This window comes from Ailuropoda melanoleuca, chromosome 2 (assembly GCF_002007445.2).
Source record: "Ailuropoda melanoleuca isolate Jingjing chromosome 2, ASM200744v2, whole genome shotgun sequence".
In the NCBI taxonomy this organism is placed as follows: Eukaryota; Metazoa; Chordata; class Mammalia; order Carnivora; family Ursidae; genus Ailuropoda; species Ailuropoda melanoleuca.
In genome coordinates this window covers 131905995-131931590 of record NC_048219.1, presented here as the reverse complement: position 1 = coordinate 131931590, position 25596 = coordinate 131905995, and the positions used below count along the sequence as shown (strand labels likewise).

At 36.7% G+C, this 25596-nt stretch overlaps 1 protein-coding gene across 1 annotated transcript; it reads right to left on the bottom strand.

Moving 5' to 3' along the window:
- Positions 1–1797: 1797 nt before the first annotated feature.
- GCA (grancalcin) lies at positions 1798–25596 on the bottom strand. Its single transcript, XM_002924864.4, has 8 exons — positions 25427–25596; positions 23115–23279; positions 17043–17112; positions 11855–11898; positions 11416–11563; positions 9182–9295; positions 5500–5558; positions 1798–4701 (listed from the first exon to the last, which is right to left on the bottom strand). The coding sequence occupies exons 1-8, from the start codon at positions 25451–25453 to the stop codon at positions 4675–4677; spliced, it is 654 nt and encodes a 217-aa protein (XP_002924910.1). The 5' UTR covers positions 25454–25596; the 3' UTR covers positions 1798–4674.

Sequence of the window (25596 nt, the reverse complement as noted above, 5' to 3'; positions counted from 1 at the left end):
ATTATTGGCTAGCAAGAACATAATGGTAATTTACTGAAACATTTATTGTTTCATTACTTTAGATTTCTGATAACTAAGCAGGCTTCAAATTGTGGTTTTTTTCATCAAGAATGGAAATATCCAGATAACATTATTTTCATTTGCCTAAGTTTCATATACACTTAATTTCTCCCCAGAATCATTTATCTATTGTTTAAGGGGGGAAAAAACACAACTATCTTCAAAGAAGTCTTTTCAATAAAATTTGTTGGTCATAATGTGGCATTTCCTAAGCTAAAGACCATTTGGTCCATTTAGTGGCTTAGATTCCCCAACATCCATTTCTTAAGGGTTAAAAAGCCAAGAAAACATTTCCCTTTTTAATAAATGAAAAAACAAATCAAATATAGATTAGCAGAAAACAATCTACTGGTATCTTTAAATGAGGCTGATTAGAAAATGAGAATCAAACTATGAATAAGCTAATTATTTAAAAACTTAAAATCTCTTGCCATAAGATAAATTTGGGGGTGACGTATTTAGATAGCTTTGGGAAATTACGTATGCATCCAAAAGTTTGGCTAATCCTAAATTTTTTTTTAAATGGCCTGTCATTTTCAAAAGAATATGTAACTTTATTTAGTATGTTTCTGGAACATTCATACCTGTTCAGGTTACCCATTGAAATTTCAGTGATCACAGCAAGATAAATGTGATTAAATACAGCCAGCTAAAACGCCAATGACTGCATGTATGTATTTGTATTTTCATGCTTCAGGGAAAAGGTTGGGACACCCCCCCCCCTGCACACACACATACAATGTATCAGAAGAAGGTACTAATTCCTCGCATATTTGTCTCTGAATATGGCTATTGAAGGATGACAGAGCCCAATTCTCATTTCCTGTAAGTTTTCGAGGTGGCCAGCATCTCTGATGTTGTGGAAGGGGTACACCTGGAAATGCAAGTAGCTCATAGGAAAGGACCCTCCACACCCCCTAACTGTATGGCACACCATAGTAATGTAGGAGTGCTGCCAATGTCTACTTGCTATCTATTCACATACACAGAAGCACACCTGAGTTCCGAACGCTCGCAAAATAATACACAAAGCTGTGTATTACCAAGCTACCTGGGTAAAAGGAATGTTAAGTAATATAAGGCTCTTTTCTTCATATGCCAGTAAAATACGTTTTTTAAAACAAATAGAAAAAGACATGGCAAGAAACAATTAAAAGCACAGATTTCCCAGCATCCAAATAATGAATTGATAGTGAGTCAGACAGAAATTTTTCATAAGTATCCTAGTGTTTTGCTGGAAAGTAGTTTTGTGCTCAGTATTCTAAATTACAGGAAAAAATTTTACTTAATATATGGACATATATGATGTTATAACCTTATTCTAGACTACAAATTACCTAAATGGTATTCGTTTAAAATCCTCTCTGCATTCATCACTATAACAGAAGTTCTCAATATTTGTTTTTTCTTCATATCATCTAATTTTATTATAAAGTCTAGACATACTCTTAGATGATAGCTTAGCATTGTACATTTATTTCAAAGTGCTTATAAGACCAAAAAAATGTGATTTTAAAATGCAAGTTTCAAAGTAATAAAACACCCATGGTTGCATTTTAAAGTTTAAGAGAAAAAAAAAATGCTAACCTGAATGAAGTCTTGGGTTTTTTACTCACGAAATATAATTACCAGACTTACACAAAGGTATTCCTACTAAGTTCCCAGAAAACTGCTACAAATAGAGAAAACATATCATCTGTGAGTCTGTCAAACATAAAAGGACAAAAGAAAAGCACATTTCTGACAAACAGCATGTATTTAGTTCGTCCAGTTTAGTAATGCCATAAGAGTGCAAGGGAACTTGATTTGTATATTTTACTTAAATAATCACGAATTGATTTTTTTGCCATTTTTTTAAATTGCACAGACTTTAAACTACATTAATAAATTCTACTTTCTTCCAGGGTGAATACCTTTTCTGGAAATAAACATATCATTTGACTTTTTTAAATTACTTTTTGTTTCTGAATGCATGCTTAAATAGATCACATGAGCACAGACCTCGAAATTACACTTAAAGTGGACCAAATTAAGATTCCAGTAGTATTGATTTCCCCTTGATGTAATTTAAAATGTGTTAAACTGCCACTCAAAATAGACGTACAATACCTGACATTTAATTATTTGGCAGTTTATAGGCACAGGTGAATTACTGCACTGTTATTTGAACTGAAACATCTCATATATGTAACAGATTTTGTATGATACAAACTTTACCGCAAGCTCTTTGAATGTTTATTAAAAAATTCTCAAAATGACATGGAAACATGTTTACTGCATAAATAAAAGCACTTAGATGTTAAGAGTGTACATTATTCAATAATTTACATCATGACAAGAAAACGCGTATGAGTTAAACAGTACAAATTACCACACTATATTCATATTCCAGTCATTGTTCATCACCGGACTATTTAATTTTTACTTTAGTAATGGATATCTGTTTACATCAATTATCTTGAGAGCATCAAAAAATGAACTGCATTTCAGTATAAAAGTCCAAGTAAAATATTCTCAATGGCTAATGTTTGGTAAGATTATCTATTTAATGGAAAGCGCAAAAGAACTGTCTGACAAGTAAGTTGGATTGGCATGGAAAATCAGTTTTGCTAGAGAAAGGGGTTCTGTGGTCAAAAAAGTTTGGAAAAAACTAGGTCAAATGAAAGTAAACAGGATTTTGTGAACCTTAGGCTCTATCAAGCTCCCTGAAAAGGGTGAAAATTTCCCAAATAATGTTTGATCATCGAAACTCCTTCACAGATCTACCACCAAACTCATAGGAAGGCCTTTGGAAGAGGATGTCAGAGAATCGTGTAAAGAGTTCTAATACAAAGTGTCATCTGGCAGAAACTTCTACGAAGAATATACCCTAGCTCATTTTTAAAGTTTTTCCTCAACCATTAGACTCCAAGTAAGAAAAATTATAACAGACCTCAGAACAGCACGGTTCTGTACCTATAAGCTGGATGTTAAGATCCCAGGCTGCTAAGTCACATTATCACCCTTACTCAACATGAATGATAAGAGTGTGTTCACATTAGTTTTTCCAACAAGACTTCTAATTCGAATCCTGTATTTTTTTTATGGCTCAGTTAACATCCTCTCACATTATCGAATATATGTTCATGGAAAAACACTTAACAGCCAGAGGACAAAAGTATATGGATGATTTGTCATACATTTTTTACTGCTGACCAAATGAATCTGACAGCTAATTATACAAAATTATAATATCAAAATGACTATCTGATACTTCCTTTCCAGGACTGTTAAAAGCTGATTTTTTTAAAATTCTGTGAGTTTATAAAAAGTTTTCTTTCAAGATACTGCCATTCACCCTCCATTCTTTAAGAAACACAGAATTTTACAAAAAGCATATTTAATTTGGTCACCAGTCACACTAAAATCATGTCAATCTGTACTCCCATTTTAAGCCAGAAGACATTCAGCTAAAGTGTAAGAAAAATACATGGTGTTTTAAATCTTCACTAAGAAAGACAAAGTTTGCCAGGAAGGCGGCTGGATTAATTACAACAGCTCACACCAGAGATCTTAAATGCTAAGGATCTGATGACCACTTTGCAACTTTCCACAGTAATGCCACAGAAAACAGGCCACGGTGCCTACTGTGCTCACTACCCCCTCATTACACACCTGCGCTCAACGACTTACCGGTTTACCGATGCTAATGGTAAACCCGCAGCTAATGGTGAGAAAGTCAAACTTCTAATTTCTGAACATTTAAACAAAGTGGTAGGTTACTTGATTTTTTAACTTTGTAAACAGTTGGCATTATATATAAAACAATTTAGCTTCACAGAATACATTGAAATGTTGACATTTCGTTTAAAATACGTATCACTTCCACAAAGTCTAGATTTAAAAGGAAGATGCCGTTTTAGGCTATACTGCTTACTAAGAACTTTTTTTCCATAGAAGACAAAAAAGCATATTGAAAAAAATAAGCACTGACAAAAACAAAGGGAAAAAATGCCTCCTGGAGCCTTATTTCTATAGGTTAATTTATGGCAAACCTAAGGTGATGTGACATAAAATTTTAGGAATTTTGTCTCTTCATAGACAAAGACCAGTGAGTTTCTTTTTTTGAATTACGTGATCAAGGAATAAACTCTTTTACAAATATGGCACAAAATCCAGGCTTCTCCTTCTAGCTCACGTTCACAACCAACAACGACAAACAAAATTTCAAAGTGTAATTTATAACCTTCCGGTAAGTATACATTAACTTTATCGAGACTTTCATTATTTGGCTTCTTAAATACTCCCTTGTAAGTACATTATTCTGGGTTAACAATGTTAAAAATTAAGGTTAAAAGGTATTTATATCAATTTATCAACATACCCATATTTTATGATACTATACAGATATCTGTTAAGCAATAACTTTTCTAAAAGCAATTAATATTCCAAATACAAAAACACTTCTTTTACTGCTTTGAACTATACACTAAAGTAAAAACACATAGAAAGGGAACAGATTTAACAGGCAGAAACACAGAAAAACTCCCAAAGCTTCAAATTCAAGGTAGTCCAGTTCATTTCTTCCAGGTAAAAAAATTCACAATTGTTCTTCAGCTTTCAAATTCTAGACATTCAAATTGCCATTGTACCCTGCAAAAACTAACAGATAAGCAAAATCATCAGCTGGTAGCAATAAAATGGTTTTTGTTTTTGATAAATTATACTCCATAAAAGCATTTTCACAAGAGAGGAAGTTTTAAAAATTTCCAAGGCTTGTAATATAAACCGGAATATACCAGTAGGGAAATGCTGACCCTATGACTTTCCCATAACAAAAACAAAACAAAAACCCTGAAACTTTGATGTACATGTGAAATATAATTTTCCTGAAGTTTCAATTGAAAAAAAAATGGGATCATGCTAATTGCAACCATTTGAAATGAGAAATGAACAGTGTCATCATCTGTCAATAAGAAAATTTCCTCTCTCTTAATATCACCAAAAGTAAACTACTCTTTGTAAAAAATAATGGTAGTTTTCCCCTTATAAATGACTTGAGAGATGCGATGCCTGGGCGGCTCAGGAGGTGAGCATCTGCCTTCAGCGCAGGTCACAATCCAGGCTCCTTGCTCAGCGGGGAGCCTGCTTCTCCCTCTGCCTGCCGCTCCCCAGGACTGTGCTCTCTCTCTGACAGATAAATACATTCTTTAAAAAATAAATGATTTGAAAGGTAAGCTGCCAAAAACATGTCATAAAATTTAGAAGTATTTTTATGTTTAACAGAACATCAAGTTGGTATTTGTACAAATACTGAATCATATTTGCATTTAGCTGAAATACAGAAAAAGAATATGTTCTATAATACATACTATTACCAGTACTGATACCAAGGATCGCTTAAAATTTTTTTGACAACTGAACACATCTAGAACACAGTGTAAATATCAGAATACTCACATCGTCATATACAAAATTCACAACCCCTTGTTGCAAGTGGTCTCTTCTCCTAAAGAAATCTTTAAACAAACAAAAAAATATTGAAATTTTAGATATATAGTTTCAAATACTTGGTGCTCCTAAATACAAAAAAAAAGACTAATTTCATACTCAAAAGTTTTTTAAAGTTTTATTTTAAATTACAGTTAGTTAACATATAGTGCAATATTAGTTTTGGGGGTACAATACCATGATTTGACAGTTCCATACATCACCCAGTGCTCATCAGGACAAGTGCACTCCTTAATCCCCATCACCTGTCTCCCCCATCCCCCTGCCCACCTCCCCTCTGGTAACTCTCAGTTTGTTCTCTATAGTTAAAAGTCTGTTTCTTGGTTTGCCTCATTCTCTCCCCCTCTTTTTCCATTTGCACATTTATTTTGTTTCTTAAATATCACATATGAGTGAAATCATAGGGCATTTGTCTTTTTATGACTTATTTCGCTTAGCTTAATACACTCTAGCTCCATCCATGTCTTTGCAAATGGCAAGATTTCATGCTTTATTATGGCTGAGTAATAGCCCATAGTGTGTGTGTGTGTGTGTGTGTGTGTGTGTGTACATACATTTTCTTTATCCATTCATGAATTGACAGACACTTGGGCTGTTTCCATAGTTTGGCTATTACAAGTAATCCTGTTATAAACATCGGGGTGCAGGTATCCCTTTGAATTAGTACCTTTGTACTTGGCTAAATCCCTAGGAGCACAATTGCTGGATAGCACAGTTCTATTTTTCACTTTCTGAGCAAACTTCATACTGTTTTTCATAGTGGCTGCACCAGTTTGCATTTCCACCAACAGGGGAAGAGGGTTCCTTTTTCCCCCACATCTTCACCAACACCTGTTGTTTCTTGTGTTGTTGATTTTAGCCATTCTGACAGGTGTGAGGTGATTATCACATTGTAGCTTTGATTTGTATTTCCCTGATGGTCAGTGATGTTGGGCATCTTCTCATGTGTCTGTTGGCCATCTGGATGTCTTCTTTGCAAAAATGTCTATTCATGTCTTCTGCCCACTTTTTAATTGGATTATTTGGTTTTTCGGGTGTTGAGTTTTAGAAGTTCTTTATATATTTTGGAAAGGAACCCTTTATCAAATATGTCATTTGCAAATATCTTCTCCCATCCTGTAGGTTGCCTTTTAGTTTTGTTGATTGTTTACTTCACTGTATAGAAGCATTTTATTTTGATGAAGTCCCAATAGTTTATGTTTGCTTCCATTTCCCTTGCCTCAGGAGACCTAACCAGAAAGAAATTGCTACGGCTGAGGTCAAAGAGCTTACTGCCTGTGTTCTCTAAGACTTTTATGGTTTCACATCTCACATTTAGGTCTTTATTTTTTTTTAAGATTTTTTATTTATTTATTTGACAGAGATAGACAGCCAGCGAGAGAGGGAACACAAGAAGGGGGAGTGGGAGAGGAAGAAGCAGGCTCCCAGCAGAGGAGCCCAATGTGGGACTCGATCCCGGAACGCCGGGATCAAGCCCTGAGCCAAAGGCAGATGCCTAATGACTGCGCCACCCAGGCGTCCCCACATTCAGGCCTTTAATCCATTTTAAATTGATTTTTGTTTACGGTGTAAAAAAGTGGTCCAGTTTCATTCTTTTGCATGTTGCTGTCCAGTTTTCCCAAGACCATTTGTTTTTTCCCCACTGGATATTCTTTGCTGCTTTGTTGGAAGATTAACTGACCACACAGTTGTGGGTTCATTTTTGGGTTTTCTATTCTGTTCCATTGACCTATGTGTCATGTCTTTGTGCCAGCACCATATGTTTTGATCACTACAGCTTTGTAATATAACATGAAGTCTGGAATTGTGATGCCTCCAGCTTTGCTTTGCTTTTTCGAGATTGCTTTGGCTATTCAAGGTCTTTTGTGGTTCCATACAAATTTTAGGACTGTTTGTTTTAACTCTGTGAAAAATATTGTTGATATTTTGATATTGTTTGTATTTACTGTGTAGACTGCTTTGGGTAGTATAGACATTTTAACAATATCTGTTCTTCCAAGCCATGAGCATGGAATATTTTTCCATTTCTTTCTAATGTCTTTCATCAGTGTTTTACAGTTTTAAGAGTACAGGTGTTTCACTTCTTTGGTTAGGTTTATTCCTAGGTACCTTTTGTTTTTGGTGCAGTTGTAAATGGGACTGATTCCTTAATTTCTCTTTCTGCTGCTTCATTATTGATATATAGAAATGCAACAGATTTCTATATATTTGGCCTTATCTTGTTCTTTCATTTGGCATAAATTCCTCCATTTTGGCATTTTGTCTAAGTCTCTCCCTTCTTCTATGTGTTAGAAAAGCCAGAATGGGACCTGCTCCTAAAGTACTGGCTTTATGAAGAAGAGGCCATGCAGTGTCCAGGGCCGGGCTCTGTAGGGAGCATCTCTGGTGTGTGCAGTGTATGCTCTGCTCTTGTGTTTTGGCTGCTCTATCCTTCAGGCCCGTCACCCGCAGAGGCTCTGCTTATCTGCTGTGGGCAATGTTCAGTCTTTGGCCACAAGAGAACAAGTGTTAACTAGGTGTGCTCTGGTCTGCTTATGAAATCAGACCTACCACCACCTGCACCAGAACTGAGGCGCTGCAGAACTCTCTAGCTGGGAGACACGGTGTGGGCAGGGGCTTGTGCTAGTCTTCCGGGGGAAGAGCCCACCACACTGGGGCTGAGGCAAGCTTGACTGAGAAGGGCAGTCCCACCAGAGCGCAGGGGTGTAAGGTTTGGTACAAACAAGTCAGGCAGCCAGTGTCAGTGCCGCACTGCTTCCCAAGGTGGCTCTGTGTTTATGCTAAGGGCGGGGAGAGGAAAATGACATCAGCCAGCTCCTTTGTTCCTGGAGAGGTGTCTCTGGAACAAAGTTGCCTCTCAGGGACATGCTCTAAGAGGAGTGAACGCTCTGCCCGGTGTGCTGCAAGCATCCTTCAGACCACTGCTTCCGGCTGTCTGCCCCTGTTGTGTGTCTGCCTTCTCTCCAGGAGCAGCACAATGCCCTTGGGGCTCTATCCTAGCTAAGCAGGCTGACCTTTCAAAGTCCAGGTTTTAAGCCTGCTGATTGCAAGAACTCACAAAACTTAGCCCCTCTAATTTGCCAAGTCAATGGCTTTGGGGAAATGTTCTTATGCGTTCCTGGGGGTTCCTTTCTCTCCCCCTTCTCCGTGACCACGGCTTCCTCCTCTCTGCAGCACTCGTGATCCATTTCTCCCTTAAACACATCTCTGCACTTCCTACCTTCTTTGATGGGCCTCTCTTCTCCCCTTAGTTGTGGAGTTTGTTCTGTCAATCTCCAGGTCAATTTCTGGGTATTTAGGATGATGTGATAGTTACCTAGCTGTGTTTGTGGGAAGAGACAAGCCTATGGTTCTCCCACTCCACTGCCATCGGATTCCCTCTCTCTCTTCGTTCTCAATTAAATCAAGTGATTTCATATCCTGGGCAACTGAGACATGAAGAAAACTTTCCAAAACAGCTATAACAATTTTTCACTATTCGCATTACTAAATTTTTAAAGCCTTAAAAACGATTAGATATAACAGTGAATAAAGGTGAAAAATATATACTACAAACTTGTTGAAGGAAATGAGAGATACTATTCAGAAAAATAGCTACATAATACTGCACCCATTTTTAAATGATCAATACCTGTCAATGCTCGAAGCTTCACACAGCAAGCAACATAATCATCAAAGAAGATTTGGCCATTCTTGCTGTACCTTTTAACAATAGCAGTTAATGTTTGAGGACTCAACCTGTAACCTAGAAAAAGGAATTTATACATTAAAAACTTCTAAAACCAAAAACCATAAGAACACCACAACATTGCATTTTCTTTAAAAACAATCATAAATTTCCAAAATTCATTCCACAAAAATATATACTAGAAACAAAATACATTCACATTGAAATTGATCAAAGGCTTTATTACTAATAAAGTAATAAAGTGGTTAAGTGGTACATAAATGTCACAATTCTAGCTTTGTAATGAAGTCAAAGCTAAGAAGACAAATAATTATCTTTTTGTGTTTTTAAAATATATTTTGATTTTTAAATAATGTCTAGAGTATTTTGTAGATTTTAATGCTTCAGTATTTCCAATCTGTAATTTTATAGTTCTTTAAAGACTATCAAAGCAAAGATTATTAGTGATCTTTGCTATCATTCAAATTCTGTATTTCCTTTTTTTCTCTGAGATATAATTGGCATATAAAATTATATTAGTTTCAGATGTACAATATAATGATTCCATAGTTGTATATATTGCAAAATGATTACTACACTAAGTCTAATTAACATCTTCAACACCAAAAACTCCAAATAATCCAGTTAAATATGGGGAGAGGACCCAAATAGACATATTTCCAAAAGACAAACAGATGGCCAACAGACACACAAAAAGATGGTCACCATCACTCATCGTCAGGGAAATGCAAATCAAAACCACAATGAGAGACCCCCTCACATCTGTCAGGAAGGCTAGGATCAAAAAGACAAGGACTAACAAGTATTGGTGAAGATGTGGAGAAAAAGAAACCTTCCTGCAGTGCTGGCAGGAATGTAAACTGGTGCAGCCACTGTGGAAACAGTATGGAAGTCCCTCAAAAAGTTAAAAATAGAATTACCTATCATCCAATACTGGGTATTTACCCAAAGAAAAGGAAGACACTAATTCAAAGAGTATATGCATCCATTACTGGATATTTACCCGAAGAAAAGGAAGACCCTAATTCAATTAGTCCTATGTTTACTGCAGCACCATTTACGATAGCCAAATTATGGAAGCAACCAAAGTGTCCATCAACAGATAAATGGATAAAAAAGATGTGGTTTATATATACAATAAAATATTACTCAGCCATTAAAAAAATGAGATCTTGCCATTTGCAACAACATGGCTGCACCTATATAGGGTATTATGCTAAGTGAAATAAGTCAAAGAAAGACATGTGATTTCACTCATATAGGGAATTTAAGAAACAAAACAAAGAAAAATGGGACAAACAAAAAAAGACTCTTAAATGCAGAGAACAAACTGATGGTTGTCAGAGAGGGGACTAAGAGGTACAAACTTCCAGTTAAAAAATAATTAAGTCAGGCCACCTGGGTGGCTCAGTCAGTTAAGTATATGCCTTTGGCTTGGGTCATGATCCCAGAGTGCTGGGATCGAATCCCACGTTGGGCTCCATGCTCGGCAGGGAGACTGCTTCTCCCTCTCCCTCTGCAGCTTCCCACCCCACTCATGCTCTCTGTCTCTCCCTCAAATAAATAAAATCTTTTAAAAAACTTAAAATAAAAAATAAGTAACGAGATGAAAAATACAGCATAGAGAATACAGTCAATAAGATCATAATATACACTGTATGATGACAGGTGGTGAATATACTTATGGTGAGCACCGAGTAATGTACAGAATGGCTGAACACCTGATATGGATATGTACAGAAGTGTTGTACACCTGAGACTAATATAACACTGCATATTAATTATATTCCAAAAAATTGGTAAAAAAAATAGCTATAAATAAATAAATAAATAAATAAATAAATAAATAAATATTAGAGAGCTTACCAAGTTACCAGATATAAATGGTGAGTACCAACAATTAGGGGAATACATTTTAATATACTCAACGGAGGAAATTCAGAAACTGTTTTATCAATGAGAATGTACAAAAGATCATCCTTTGGAAAAATCATAGATAAAATGGTTTTGTTAAAGGTCTTCAGTCAGAACTTATCTACAATCTTAAAATTAAATTGGGCAACAACTGGTGAAATAATATATTCCTTTACCACTTACCAAATTTTAACAACTGAGATTCATCTCATCAAAGAACCAAGATGATGTGGATAGATTCTAAAGAATTTTAATATTCTTACCCATACTAGTGATGGCTTGATTCAATTCATGATGTTCCACTGTGCCACTTTGATCTCGATCAATAGTTATGAAGTTTTGCTTCCAGGCATTAAGAGCTGCCCAAAGTTCTTTGAATTCATTAAATCCCATTTTTCCTGTGTAATCTCTCTGATAGTTTTATTAATAAAAATAAGTTTTGATACCAAAGAGAATTTACTTGACCCAAAACTGTAAATCATTGACTAAAAAATTGTTAGTATGCTTCTGCAAGTTAGCCAAATGTAGCAAAAGAATAGATTTCTTCATAAAAATGGAAAAGTATGGAATTCAAACAGGATCTTACAAAGTATTTTTAAAGTCCCCAATTTACTGTGGCCATTTATAGCCAACAATTGCTTGGTTATATTCAGAAAGCAATTATTCCATATTCTAGTATTTTCTATTTTTATTCAAGGATACATCCAACATGGCGATCATAATTCTGCAGGTTTCCAAACTAAAGGCTATAAAACATATTTATTATTTGAACTGGAGTCTGCCCACTTTTATCTATGTAAAATTATGACAATTTCTATTTCATAAAACAAAATGTTTAAAAATTGCCACAAATACACAATCACCCCTTATCAACAAACTTTAAATGTTAGGCATCCACAGTGTGGGGAAAAAAAAAAAAGACAAAAATAAAAATCACTACTACTTCAAACTACTCACATCTAGTCAGGGGATTTGGGTCATCAGATAAGCAATGATAAAAATAATTAAAAATTACTGTCACAGGTGAAAGGAGGGCTTCAGTCTTCCTAACACAAATGACAAGTAGGTTTTAAGTAGAAGTCTGACATATACTGAGATCACAAAACATGAATGAGTTAGAAATTTGATTAAAGCTTGGGCTGAAGACTTGGCCTATGATGACATCTGAAAGGCAGATGAGGGCCAGATCATAAAAGTCTTGAATGCTACCCTGAAGATTTAGACCAATGCAAGTCACTGAAGAATTTTAAGGAGCCAAGGGGCAATTCGAAAATTTCCATTCCAGAAACATTCACTTACACTGAACAGACTATAGAGTAAGGTAAGATGAACCTAGATATAGGTAAATCATTTGCTAGTTTACTGCAATCAATCAAGTAAGAAAAGTATGAGCTTCTGATCTGAAGCAGCTATTTTCCCTTGGGGGAGGGAAAAGGCAGGAAGAAAAAAGTAAATATAAACTGTATTAAAATCATGGCTTATTAGAAATATTAACACTTTCATATCTACAGAATTATAACTGAAGACTCACTAGGTAGAATTTAATTTTTCTTTTTTTTTTTTTTAAGATTTTATTTATTTATTCAACAGAGATAGAGACAGCCAGCGAGAGAGGGAACACAAACAGGGGGAGTGGGAGAGGAAGAAGCAGGCTCATAGCAGAGGAGCCTGATGTGGGGCTCGATCCATTACGCCGGGATCACGCCCTGAGCCAAAGGCAGACACTTAACCGCTGTGCCACCCAGGCGCCCCAGAATTTAATTTTTCTAATCCTTATCACAATTGCATTGAACTGGTAAGCTGATTTACCTCAAAAGTAATTATATCAGTCCTGATAAAAGAGATATTATGTCAGCACAACTACTTAAGCTTACAAAGTTCTTATTAGTAGCTCTTTAAAACGAATGAATAAATAAAAATGCCTAAAATTAAGTTATCTTATTTTGATATTTGATAACATATTTTAAATTTTTATAAATAAAAAACATTTCAGCCAAATTTTAGATCTATAAAGAAAAAAATCATAAAACATTCTACACGCTAAAATATCTGATTTTCTTTAAATTAATATAGTATAAATGTTAAGAATAGCTGGTTACAATATTTTCAGACTCACAGTTCAACAGACACTCAATGAGCATTCACTATGACCCAGGTAGTATGATTTTGTAATTTCACATAAACATACAAAAGTACTGTAAGTCCCAATTTTACAAATGAAGAAACAGAGGCCCAGAATAATCAAGTTTCCCAAGTTCACAGAGCTAATTAAATGGAAGAATCAGGACTGGAGCCCAGTGCTCCTTCATACAAATACTACTCAAGTTTGGAAGAAGGAGGGGGGCTGAAGTTTCCATGAGAAATCTCTGGATGGCATTCCATCATTTTGTCAAGAAAATGATATGTTTTGCTTTCAAGTTAACATGGCACACATCCATTACATGGGGAAATCTGAACATATGACAACAAATGGCAAACACTGAGTCTTCAAATAAGCATATCTTCAATCATCACAAAATAGGACTGAGAAAAATGTATATAAGATTACATATTTTTGACAAAATATAGAGAAAAATTTTCAGGAAAGTTAATAGATTTTCATTTCCCCCAATATCCCATTAGAATGGGTAAAAAATTAAATTTTCTAACATCATAAACCATTAGAAAAATAAAGAGGATGAAAGAGAAAACAGAGGAAAAGAATCATGTAACATGGAAAAGTAGTAGGATGGATGGAAGTTAACGAACCCAGATCTGAGAAAGTGGCTTGATGAACACCCAATAAGAAAAGTTGAAAAGGAGTCTGGTTATCCAGGAGAAGACACCAAACATTTAAGAATTGGTATTATATGTGAAAATGGGTGTGCAGGTAGAGAGAAAAATAGGACCAATTGAATACCTATTTAAAGAGGATTTAGAGTCCAAATGCCCTCCTTGCCTCAGCTTCCTAGATGGATGCCATGTCTATTCTCACACCAGCAAAAGTCTGGGGATTTACTGTCTGGAGAATTCTTTGAACTTCAGGATAAAAGGCACATATTCAAAGCTTTAACTACTAACCAATAACCAGTCCCCCTACCTTCTAACCCTGATACTAACATTCACCCTAACATTAACCCTAACACTAACTCTGGAGAGGTCTCTGAACTGCAGGACCTCAGACACATCACCGAACACCAACCCTAATCCTAACACTAATCTTAACCACTAACCAGTAACCTACAAACCTAACCCTAACACTAACACTAATCCTAACTCGTACCCTAACCCCAACCCTAGATCTAAGAAAGTGACTCGTGAATACACAATAAGAAAGCTGAGAAGCAGCCTACTTCTCTGTGAGAAGACCCCGGATGTTTAAGAATTGGTAGTATTTCTGAAAATGGGTATGAAGGTAGAGATAAAAACAGTAAGACCAACTGAGTATCTATTTAGGGAGCATTTAGAGCACCTAATTCCTTCCTGGCCTCGATCTACAGACCTGCAGTATCTGTTCTAACCTCAGCAAAACTCGAGAAATTTATACTCTGGAGGGTGTCTGCACTGCAGGATAATAGGGACATTCCCAAATGGCTAAACCCAATGCCCTAACCTTGAACCCAAACCCTCACCCTAACACTAACACTAACCCTAACCCTAACCCTAACCATCCAGAGAGGTCTCTGAACTGTAGAATACCAGGCACATACCCTAACCCTAACCCTCATCCTTATCTGAACCCTAGATCTGAGAAACTGGCTTCCTAAACACACAATAAGAAAAGCTGAGAACCAGCATACTTATCCTAGAGAAGACCCCAAACATTTAAAAATTGGCAGTATTTTCAGAAAACAAGTGTGAAGATAGAGATAAAAACAGAAGGACCAATTGAATATCTATTTAAAGAGAATTTAAAGCCCCATCCTTCCTTGCCCCAAATTGGTAGATGCCTGCCATGTTGATTCTCACCCCAGCATAAGTCTGGGGTTTTATTCTCTGGAGAGGTCTGAGAATTGCAGGATACCAGGCACATACCTGAAGCCTAACCCTAGCCTATCTAGTAAAAATAAGGCATTTAAGTGACCTTTTATCAAAGACTGAGAACCCTCCTAAGTCTTCCCTCCTCCTTTCCTACCAGACAACCAGCCCAAAAGGAAATCCCTAAACATACTGTTGCATAACAAACTGCCCCGCCAAACCACCAGACATGGAAGTTTACGGCCAATACCAAACCAGGACCTCAGAGCTTCTCACCTGCATTTTAGTTCAATGTGTGCAACCAAGGATCACCAGACACCTGAGAAAAGCATCTAACATAAAAGACAGCCAAACAAATAAACTGGAAAAAAAAATTGGAGGAAACACAGTTGAGGAAAGAAGAAAAAATTCTGAAAAATACATTAACAACAATAAAAATACATTAACAACAAATACAAAAATACAGTTTCAGAGAGATAAGGGAAGACATCACATACATGAAAAAAGAAAAGAAGTTCTTGCATTTTAAGGATATGACAACAGATATTAAAAAAACTCAATAGAGGGGCGCCTGGGTGGCACAGCGGTTGAGCGTCTGCCTTCGGCTCAGGGCGTGATCCCAGCGTTGTGGGATCGAGCCCCACATCAGGCTCCTCCGCTATGAGCCTGCTTCTTCCTCTCCCACTCCCCCTGCTTGTGTTCCCTCTCTCGCTGGCTGTCTCTATCTCTGTCAAATAAATAAATAAAATCTTTAAAAAAAAAAACTCAATAGAAGATTCAGAAAATAAAGTTGAGGAAATCTCCCCATAGAGGAAAACCAGAGATGGGAGGAAAAAATATAAGAAAAGTGACCCAGTCCAAATGACAGGCATTCCAGAGAAAAACTGAGAAAATATCACTAAAGAAAATGTCTCAGAACGAAAGCAAATGAATTCCCAGTCTGGGAATGCCCACTGAGTTCCCACACAACATGACCAGGCACATCATGAGAAATTCCAAACCAGGCACAAAGATAAGATCCCATAGCCCTCCAAGTGAAAAAGCTGACATACTAGCAGAAAACAGAAAGATAAAGTAAGAGTGGATGCTAGAAACAATGAAGCAATGTCTTTAAAATTCTAAATGAAAATTATCTGTAATGCAGAGTTCCACTGGTCACTTAATTTTGTGGACAGAATGAAAGTATCTTCAGATAAAAGTATTTTCAGATAAAGTCTAAAAAGACCTTCCTCCCATGCACTCTCTTATTGAGAAGCTAGTTAATGTTATATTTTATTGAATTTTTAAAAATGACTAGAGATTAAATAAAAGGGAGATCCAACTCAAAAGAGAATGGAAAGTCAGTTCCAGAATGATGGTAAAGGAATGACAGGTTTGCCGCTGTGCATAGAAAGTAGACCACAATAAAAAGCTCCAGAATGATAATTAATTTCAGAAAAAGTAGAACAGTATATAAAAAGGGAAATTAATCACACATTATCACAAGACAGAGGAAGAACATTTAGATAATAATACTAAAGCAAATACTGATTACTGACCTAATGAAAATTACTATACAGCTATATTGGATGGAGGAGGATTGGGAAGCATTCCAGTGTGAAGTACTGGGACAAGAATGATTTTCAAGTTCCAAGAGAGTTAATTCTCATCTGCCATAGCAGGATATCAATTGTTAATCATTAAAACTGAAAATCTATAGTGATAAAAGCATGCTATTTTGAGATCTGGAGGCAAATTTCAAAAGAATCAGCTGCAAAAGCTGAATGGAGATTTCCTCTATGAGTGGTTAACATCAGGGATATAATTATGCACAGGGAACAGTTATTTTCACAATAAGCTTTGCAGAACTATTTGCCTCTTTAAATTATGTGCATATATAACTGCAATAAAAAGATTTTTAAAAATATTTTAAATACGGGGGGGATGATCTCACGAGAATAAGTTCCATTAATTCCAGACTGTGTCAAACATTTCTGAAGTTCCTCAGCATCCACTTCACCATCCTGTCAAAAAATAATTATAATCTGATTTAATGCACAATTATATCAAATCATATTAATATGCTAATTGGCTGTTTTAGGCCAATCAATAAATATGCATTCTTTAAAACATTACTCTATTATCAACTCCAAAATTATAGAGGTAATTACTGACAGCAAAGGCATATTACAAAACAGCATACAAAATGAATGATTTTTTCACAATCAACTTATATTCTATTAATATTTAAGCAGTTCAAATATAATTTATTTTTTCTACTTCTGAGAAACAGCATAATCATTCTGACCTATTATAGGTCAAAATAATATCTTGTGAAAATCATTGTACCGCTACTTAAGAAGGAAAAATGACCAAAATGTGTTCAGAAAAATCTCAAAAACATTCCCCTATGCCCCTTTCATGGGGGTGTTATTTCTAAGGGATATAAAACTGTAACTGGAAGGAGAAAATAACTTCCCCCCACTCCTCCCATTACTCCCAGCAAAATTTGAGTCATCCTGCATCTTGTTGCTGTTCTTCTGATTATTTCCCAAACATTCTTGTTTGAACTTACTATTGGAAATAAAAATTTTTTTAACACAAAAAAAGAAATCACAACGGAAGTGAAACAGGCTGAATAGTCCCATTACATTTCAGTGCCTCATCCTATTTTCTACAAAAAATATAGAGTAATTTACTTGGAAGCATCGTAAACATTGTCACAAATGCAAAACAATAACTCTGAGAAAGGATCAGGGAAGCAAATTTAAAACACGAACTTTTAAAAAAGAGTTCAATTTTGTAAGAGACCCAAGAAATAAAGAAAATTTTACAACCAACTTCCAAGAAGTATTATAAACACTCATATTCTAATGAATCTTTAGCAAGGAATTCCTTATAACAAAAATTCCAGTGGTTCTAACAGGAATTAAAAAATATAAGAAGGATTCTTTCCAGTGGATCATCCATGTGCCTACCCAGAGTATCTAAGTGTCCCTCTCTCTGCCATGCACAGTTCTGGGACTTTGCTTACAAAACTTTCATAAATTCTAGACTAAGAAAATTATATTTAGAATATAGTATGTTTAGAATCAAAGCTAGGTTAGCAATGTTTCCTCCAATGATAAAGACTTTAGAAGGAATTTTTATTTAAACAATTACCTACCTTCTTATTATATCAAACCATTATTATACTTAAGATTTTGAAAAACTATGCACACACTTCTAAAGGGACCTAAGAAATCACTGGTAAACATAAAAACAAGAAACAAACAAGACAATCAGTGAAGTCCACAGCTGCCATTGCCAACAGTATCTCAGTGAGATGATGGTAGAGACGCCCGGTCATTGTCAATTACTGCAGAGTAAATTTTGAAAGACAATCTTTCACAAATTATTAAAACAGAAGCAAAAGAAGGAAATGACTTTTCTCTCATTTTTAATTTAAAAATGTCTCCTATCTTAGACTAAAGATAACATGGTTATAAATTACCTTTTTCTTTAACTTTTCTTAAGTGGGAAAATGATACTAAACCTGAGAATAAAATTAGTGAGAATCACTAAGCTTCATCAATTTTTTCCTCATTTATAAAAATAAAGCATTGTGCAAACCACAGGCTCGAAATTAAAACTTTCTAGAAAAGAGCAATTTGAATTTACTAAAAACCTTGACCAATCCAATTAAACTGAAGAAAATCAGTCCTATGTGGTCTGACGATAATTTCTATTCAAATACGAGCTGCTTCTATAACATTTCACAGAAAAGTCCACTTAGCGCACAGAGATCTTTCTCTGGATTCTGTGCATTCAAAGACTGAGAAGGGACCCCGAAGATATGGAGATTCTTTTGCCAAGAAAAAACAAAGATTAAAGAGGAAGCAAAGCTGGAAAGTAGTAGGTTCAAAAGACACAGAAAAAGTCATAAATTTGAGTTAAGGAATAGAAATAGTATTTTAGTCTTTGTTAACGCTTTTTGAAGGAGTAAAACTAAGAAACACATCTCGCTATTTTCTCTCCCACAAAATAAAAAAAAAAAAGCTTTAAATTCCATGCTTCAAATTTCTACATACTTATTTATCTGCGAGGTCTATGCTTCCTTTCCCACGCTGCTTTGCCCTGCTACGAGGTGGAGTGCAGTCTGTCTCTGTGTCTTGTACTTCAGAACTGAATGTGTAATCTTCCTATGATACGCCAAGTTTATAATTTTGCCAGAGTTCAGAATTAAATGCTATAAAACTCAGGACATTTTCCATTAAATTCATCAAAAGGTCCTAGTGCAGGGGTGCCTGGGTGGCTCAGTCAGTTAAGCATCTGACCCTTGATTTCAGTTCAGGTCATGATTTCAGGGTCCTGGGATGGAGCCCCAAGTGGGGTTTTGCACTCAGCTGGAAGTCGGCTTGAGAGTCTCTCCCTCTGGCCCTCCCCCCACTTTCTCTCTCTCCCTCTTTCTGTTTCTCGAAAATAAATAAATCTTTTTTAAAAATTGGATATCTATTCATCATAGATTTTTTTTGCATTAATTTTTTAAATATGGGATTAAAACTTTATCATGATTACTAAATTTTTTAAGCCCCTTTCAATTTAAAGGTGAGTCTCTCATTTGCCTTATCCTAGCTGGATCTTAAAGTACTTATCAATACAACGGCAAGTTAGAGGACTGTCTATGGCAACAGAGAAGGAGAATAACTGTGAGAGAAAAAGACACTTATTTCCCTAACTCAATATAGGTGAGGCTCATTGCTTTATTTGAATAGTTTCTATTTTTCAAACTATATGAAGCTAATTTCTATATATGAAATTCCAAACCTAAACTGGGTTTGGGTACATCACATAGAAGCGAAATCTCGGAAGCAGAGTGAGAGCAGATGCGCAGTCCCGGCAGGCAGCCTGCTCCTGAGGACCCCACAAAGCATGAGGAATGTAAGTGGTGTGCCGCCTGAATGCAGGAAGTGAGATGGGACACTCTACGCAGGACAAGAGGCAAAACAAAACAAACAAAATATACTATAGACTATTGCCTGATGATACCACTTCTGAGAAGTAGAAGGCTTAGGAAAGCAGGACCAACACACTAGGCTAAGCTACCCCGTTTGCTGATGGGATCTGCGATACCACCACCAGCTAGGTGTAGCCCTGAGCTATCGTGACATCGGATTCTGGACACAGTCGAGGTGGGGACAATCGCAAAACCACTACATAAGGAAGACTGACATGAGGACAGAAGGGATGACATAAAAGAGGACATAAAGAAGGAGGGAGGAAATGAACAAAAACTCCACGTGAAATAGGTTTAGAAACCAAAATCCCATAATACCTGACCAAATCTAATGTTCAGAAAGACAGCCAACAAAAAGCAACAATTTCAGAACAAATTCATACAAGATGAAATTAATCTTACAAAGTAATCATGAAAACAAGTGTGTTAAGAAAATGCAGAGAAATAAAGGAACAAATACCTTCATTTAGAAAGAACCATTCGCTTAAAAAATATTACTGAGCTCCCTACTGTGTTCATGCACCGCTAAATGGACTAGGACCAGTGTCCAAAAGAAACTCCTTGCTTTCACAGAGCTTACTTTTTAGTGGTGGAAGAGAGACAATAAATCAAAAATTGCATTTCATGGTAGTAAGTACTAAGGAGAAAAAACACAGCAGAGTAAAAGTGATGTGGAGTGGGCGCACGGGCGCTGCGGAGCGGACCAATGCTACTTAATACACACAGTTAAGGAAGCCTCACGGAGGCTGATAAAGTGAAGTCACCTCTAAGTAGATCACTGATCAGTGAATTTACTAGGGTGAACTGACTTATTCATTAATAAGGTGAGTTTCAAGGAAGATCTGAAGGAAGTAAAGGAACAAGCTATGCAGACATCTGAGGGAAGAGTGAATGTTCTAGGCCTGAGTTGTCCAATACAGTCACTAGCCATAGATTCCACTGTGCACTGAAACATGGCTAGTCTGATCTGAGATGCTCTGTAAGTGTAAAATACATGCCAGATTGCCAAGACTTAGGAACAACAAAAATGCAAACTACCCTATTACTAACTTTTATATGGATTACATATTGCTATATTAGTATTTCTGATATACTGGATTAAAGAAAATATGTTATGAAAATTAATTTTACCTTTTTTTTTTTACTTTTTAAAATGTACTACCAGAGGCTTCAAAACTACATATGTGGCTTATGTTTGTGGCTCTTGTTACGTTTATTTTGGACAGTGCTGTTCCAGGCAAAAAGAACAAGCATAAAGATCAGAGAATGCTCTCTCGGTGTTGCCATAATCTTCATCTGTTTATCTTTAGCACTTCCCTCCTTGTACCATTATCATTCCCTGCATGTCTATCTCCCTGACTAGGCAGAGCTCTTCGAAGTCAGGATGTGATTTTCACGCATCTTTGCATCCCCAGGCCCTAGCACAGTATGTGGTACAAAGCAGGTTGGTTGTCTGGTGGAATGAAGACAATTACCATTGGTTCTTGTTTCAACTATAGTCATTTCTGACAGTTTGGGGCCATGCACATTTACTATTTCAAAAGGCTGAAAATTTTACAACTTCTCATTCGTTGATTACATTTCAAAATCTAAAAGCTAATTAATGAGTGAAATTCTATTTTACATGTGCTTCTTCAGAATTTTGGGGGTCCGAAAAACAACCTGAATAGCTTTTCTACAAGTTATTACCATGAGAAAGCATTCTCCTAGTACACTACTTCATACTCATATTTCATACGTTTTATGAAAACGTGTTACCTTAATTGACTGACGAACAAGTAATGTCTTCCTAAATTATATGTGGAAAATTCCAGTGATCTTTTTGGATCTCTTTACTGCAGTTTGAGCTAATGATAATGTCCAACTCTATAAACCCTAACTAAATAGCATTAGTGGCAGAAAACTGTGCTTTAGATAATTAACAAAAAATTAGTTGCCATTGGTTAACTAATAGGTAGCAAGATTTTGAAATAATACCCAAGTTCAAGTCCTATTTGTTCAGTTACTAAGCCTTAATCTCCACTTAGTCATTTATCATAAAAGGGTACATCCGTCCTGCCTACCCCACGGTGCCTCTGTGTGAAAAAGGAGGAGCGGCAGGCACGCTCAAGTTCAAATTGTTGGTATTATTGACAAGTTTCCTTTCCAGGCAGGAAGAATTAAGGAGCAAAAAAGGGCCAACTCTAGTTCCCAGGAAGGCTTTCTCATCTGGAAAAGGAAAGCATCCTAAAGAAATTGCACCTGCATCTCAGTGGCCAGTCCTGGCACACGGCTACCTTTACTAGATTCAAAGGTGTCTGGGATGGTAGTAGGGCTTTTCCAACTTCTACCACAGAAGGGAAAAAGAGGTTGTAAATGGAACGGGGGCCACCAAAACAAAGTGTCCGCCATATATAACAATTCTGTGTCTATCCTACATTTCTAGCCAAGCATATGGGATCTAGTGAACACTCAAGTGAATGAATAATAAATGAAAAATGTTATCAAAGTTCTGTGAAATTCTAACTAGTCCATAAGTTTTTCTTGGTGAGTCTAAAAGAAGAGATACAGACTGTGACTAAGACTCAACTGTGACTCTGTCTCTTCTCCCTGGTCTGATACTTGAACCTCCATTCTGCTCTGTTTTCTTTACCCTTTCTTGATTGGCTTTACCATCAAGTCTCTCCAAGAACCAGTCACAATTTAAAAGTCTCCTTTTTGATACTCTGTCCCAGCTTCCTCAAGGAGATTAACATGTAGATCACATAGATCCCTTTTCCCCAATCCTCTTTGGCTCAGTCGCCATGCACCACACTGTTTCCAGTCTTAGTGAAATGAACATTGTGTCAGGCATCATACTAACAGACTTCTAAATAGGAAATAATTATGACTACCCTCATCTCTGATCTCAAGAAAAAAATTAGTCTAGATAAGTGTAAAATACAAATTTCATATAGATTTAAAATGACACACTAAGTAACATAGTTGACACTTCTTTTAAATAGCAATCACTTTCAAAACTAGTTTTGTGCCATACATTTAACATCTTACCTGTCCAGCAACAGCAGTGAAGTACGTCCACATGGGGTCTCCCTCTGAGGAATAACTGTCGGAATACGCTGGGTATCCACCAGGCAGCAGGTTTGCCCCTGTTCCTGGCACTGGCTGTCCCATCTGCATCTGCATTCCTGGCATCTGACCACTAAAATTTCCAAACTATAAGAGTAAAAAAGGGTAAGGTTATTAATACAAATATTACCTGTTATCCACTACAGTTGGTTTAAAAGAAAATATTTATGAGGAGTCCACTGTAAAGCAAGAATAGAAAGAGTTACTAAAAGCAACCAAATTCACTATCACAAATGCCATTAGCTACAAAATGCTAGCTATCCTGCATAAGGACATAATTGAGTTCATTAACATGTTATCCAACATCAAGAGAAGTGTAACAGAAAAAAGAACTCTCTAGCTTCTGAGAACGTAATTTAACAGATGAACATGAAGCACACTTTTTGTGTTTACCATCAACATCACCAAAATAAAGAAAAGGCAAAAAAAACCACAAAAAAATTTCACCTACAGTCAAACTAAGTAGTAGCTTACTTCAGACACATACTGGGAAGACTGCATGGTAAATACAATGGAACTGTGAACTTGTCATGGGAAACTGCATGGAATGCAAACATTCTCTCCACCAGAAAATATTTATTTTTAAAAAAGCAAGACACCAAAAAAACAGATCAATAAAGTGATTAATTCCAACCACAGTCTGCAAAACTAATAAGAATAACAATAAGAATATCAACAAAAATAGGGGCGCCTGGGTGGCACAGCGGTTAGGCGTCTGCCTTCGGCTCAGGGCGTGATCCCGGCGTTATGGGATCGAGCCCCACGTCAGGCTCCTCTGCTATGAGCCTGCTTCTTCCTCTCCCACTCCCCCTGCTTGTGTCCCCTCTCTCGCTGGCTGTCTCTATCTCTTTCAAATAAATAAATAAAATCTTTAAAAAAAAAAAAAAGAATATCAACAAAAATAATACACAGCTAATATTTACTGGGGTTTTTTTATAGCCCAGGTACTAAGTACTTTCCATCATGTGCTTTGATTTTCCAAAAATTTTATATGGTATGAAACTACTATGTCTTTTTTGTCATTGAGCACCTGAAACTTCAAGAGGTTTCCAAAATTGGTTAAGGTCAAACAACTAGTAAGAAGGAGACCATGGTTCAAATGTAGATATTCTGATTTTTGTTTCCTGCTATGGCTATGGCTTCTCTCTACTTTTTTCACTTTGGAACTTGGTATACATCTTTAATACCTTAGAAAGGCATTTTACTGAGCATTTTTATGAGTCTAGAAGAGAAAGAGGTATCGAGATTGTTTGTTATTCCATACTGAACAAAACTCTTGACCTGCACCCTCAAGGATGAACAGAGATTGCCAGAAGGCAAAAAGAAAAAAAGACTACCATAAAAATAAAATTTAAAAAAAATTCTAAATTGGGGGGAAAAAGGGAGTCAAAAGGAGGGATGCTACCGTAGTTTGAAGAGCTGCGCGGCTGGATGTGTAAGGGTAAAGGTACAGAGGAAGTGCTGGAGCTCCAGAAAATGCACTTCAAGCTCCAGAAAATGCACTTCAACTCCAGGAAATGCACAACTAGATTATGAAGCAATGAAGTACGAGGAAACAGTAAACGTTAAAACAACATAATGGATTAAAAACAAACATTTTAAAAAGTTGATTCTTTTAAAAAGAAGAAAAAAGATCATCAAAAGAGACCCGAAAAGGCAATTTCAGGAATTAAAAAAAGAGTATACAACCTCAAATTACAACTTCCAACTCTCAAAGGAGACTAAGGATAAACAGTTAGGTAAGAAAGAGTAACCTAATCCTTCCCACCTCCCAAAAAAAGTCTAGAACAGACTGCCCTTGATGGAATAGTAAAAATTAAGAGACATTTAGCATATCTTAATTTATTCATAAGCAACTTAAAGGACAGAAAACAGGAAGTGGCCAAAAACTCAGAAAGAGGACGTCTAGCAAAACTGCGGAAGGTGGGGGTCGGAGCTTTTGTTCTTCCAATCCAGGAAGAAAATTTCCAAAAATTCCAAAAATTTCCAAAAATCACAGCACATTCCTGCCTCATAAGGACTCGCCTAAAGGGCCCCCAGGGACCAGAACACCTGTGGCTTCCCGCTCAACCCTGGCCCCAGGTTCCAACACAGCGCGGTGTCTCAGCCCCGCGGAGAACCAGAGACCCGTCAAGCGAAGAGGCGGGAGGGGGCGGACCCCGCACTCTGGCACCGCCCGCAGGGGCGCCCCACCCCGCGGGGGCGGAGGCGGCGGAGGTGCTGCCCGGACTCACCGCTCCTCCGTATCCCGGGTAGGCCATGACGAGCCGTCACCTTTCGAGTCAGCGTCCGCCCTACCGGGAGAAAGGCAAAGCTCCAGGTGCAGGGCAGATGCAGACGCAGGTGAGGCTGAAAGACGCGCTGGCCTTGCGATTTACTTCCCTGAGACCGCCCCTTCCCGGAG

Excerpts from the sequence above, each read along its gene's own strand:
- GCA (XM_002924864.4), bottom strand. The coding sequence starts at position 25,453 with ATGGCCTACCCGGGATACGGAGGAGCG. Across the intron at positions 11,899-17,042 it reads AATTAATGGAACTTATTCTC|CCTTTAGTTTGGAAACCTGC; the intron begins GTGAGATCATCC and ends TATGTTTTATAG. Across the intron at positions 4,702-5,499 it reads TGAATTTTGTATATGACGAT|TTTTTGCAGGGTACAATGGC; the intron begins GTGAGTATTCTG and ends CTTATCTGTTAG.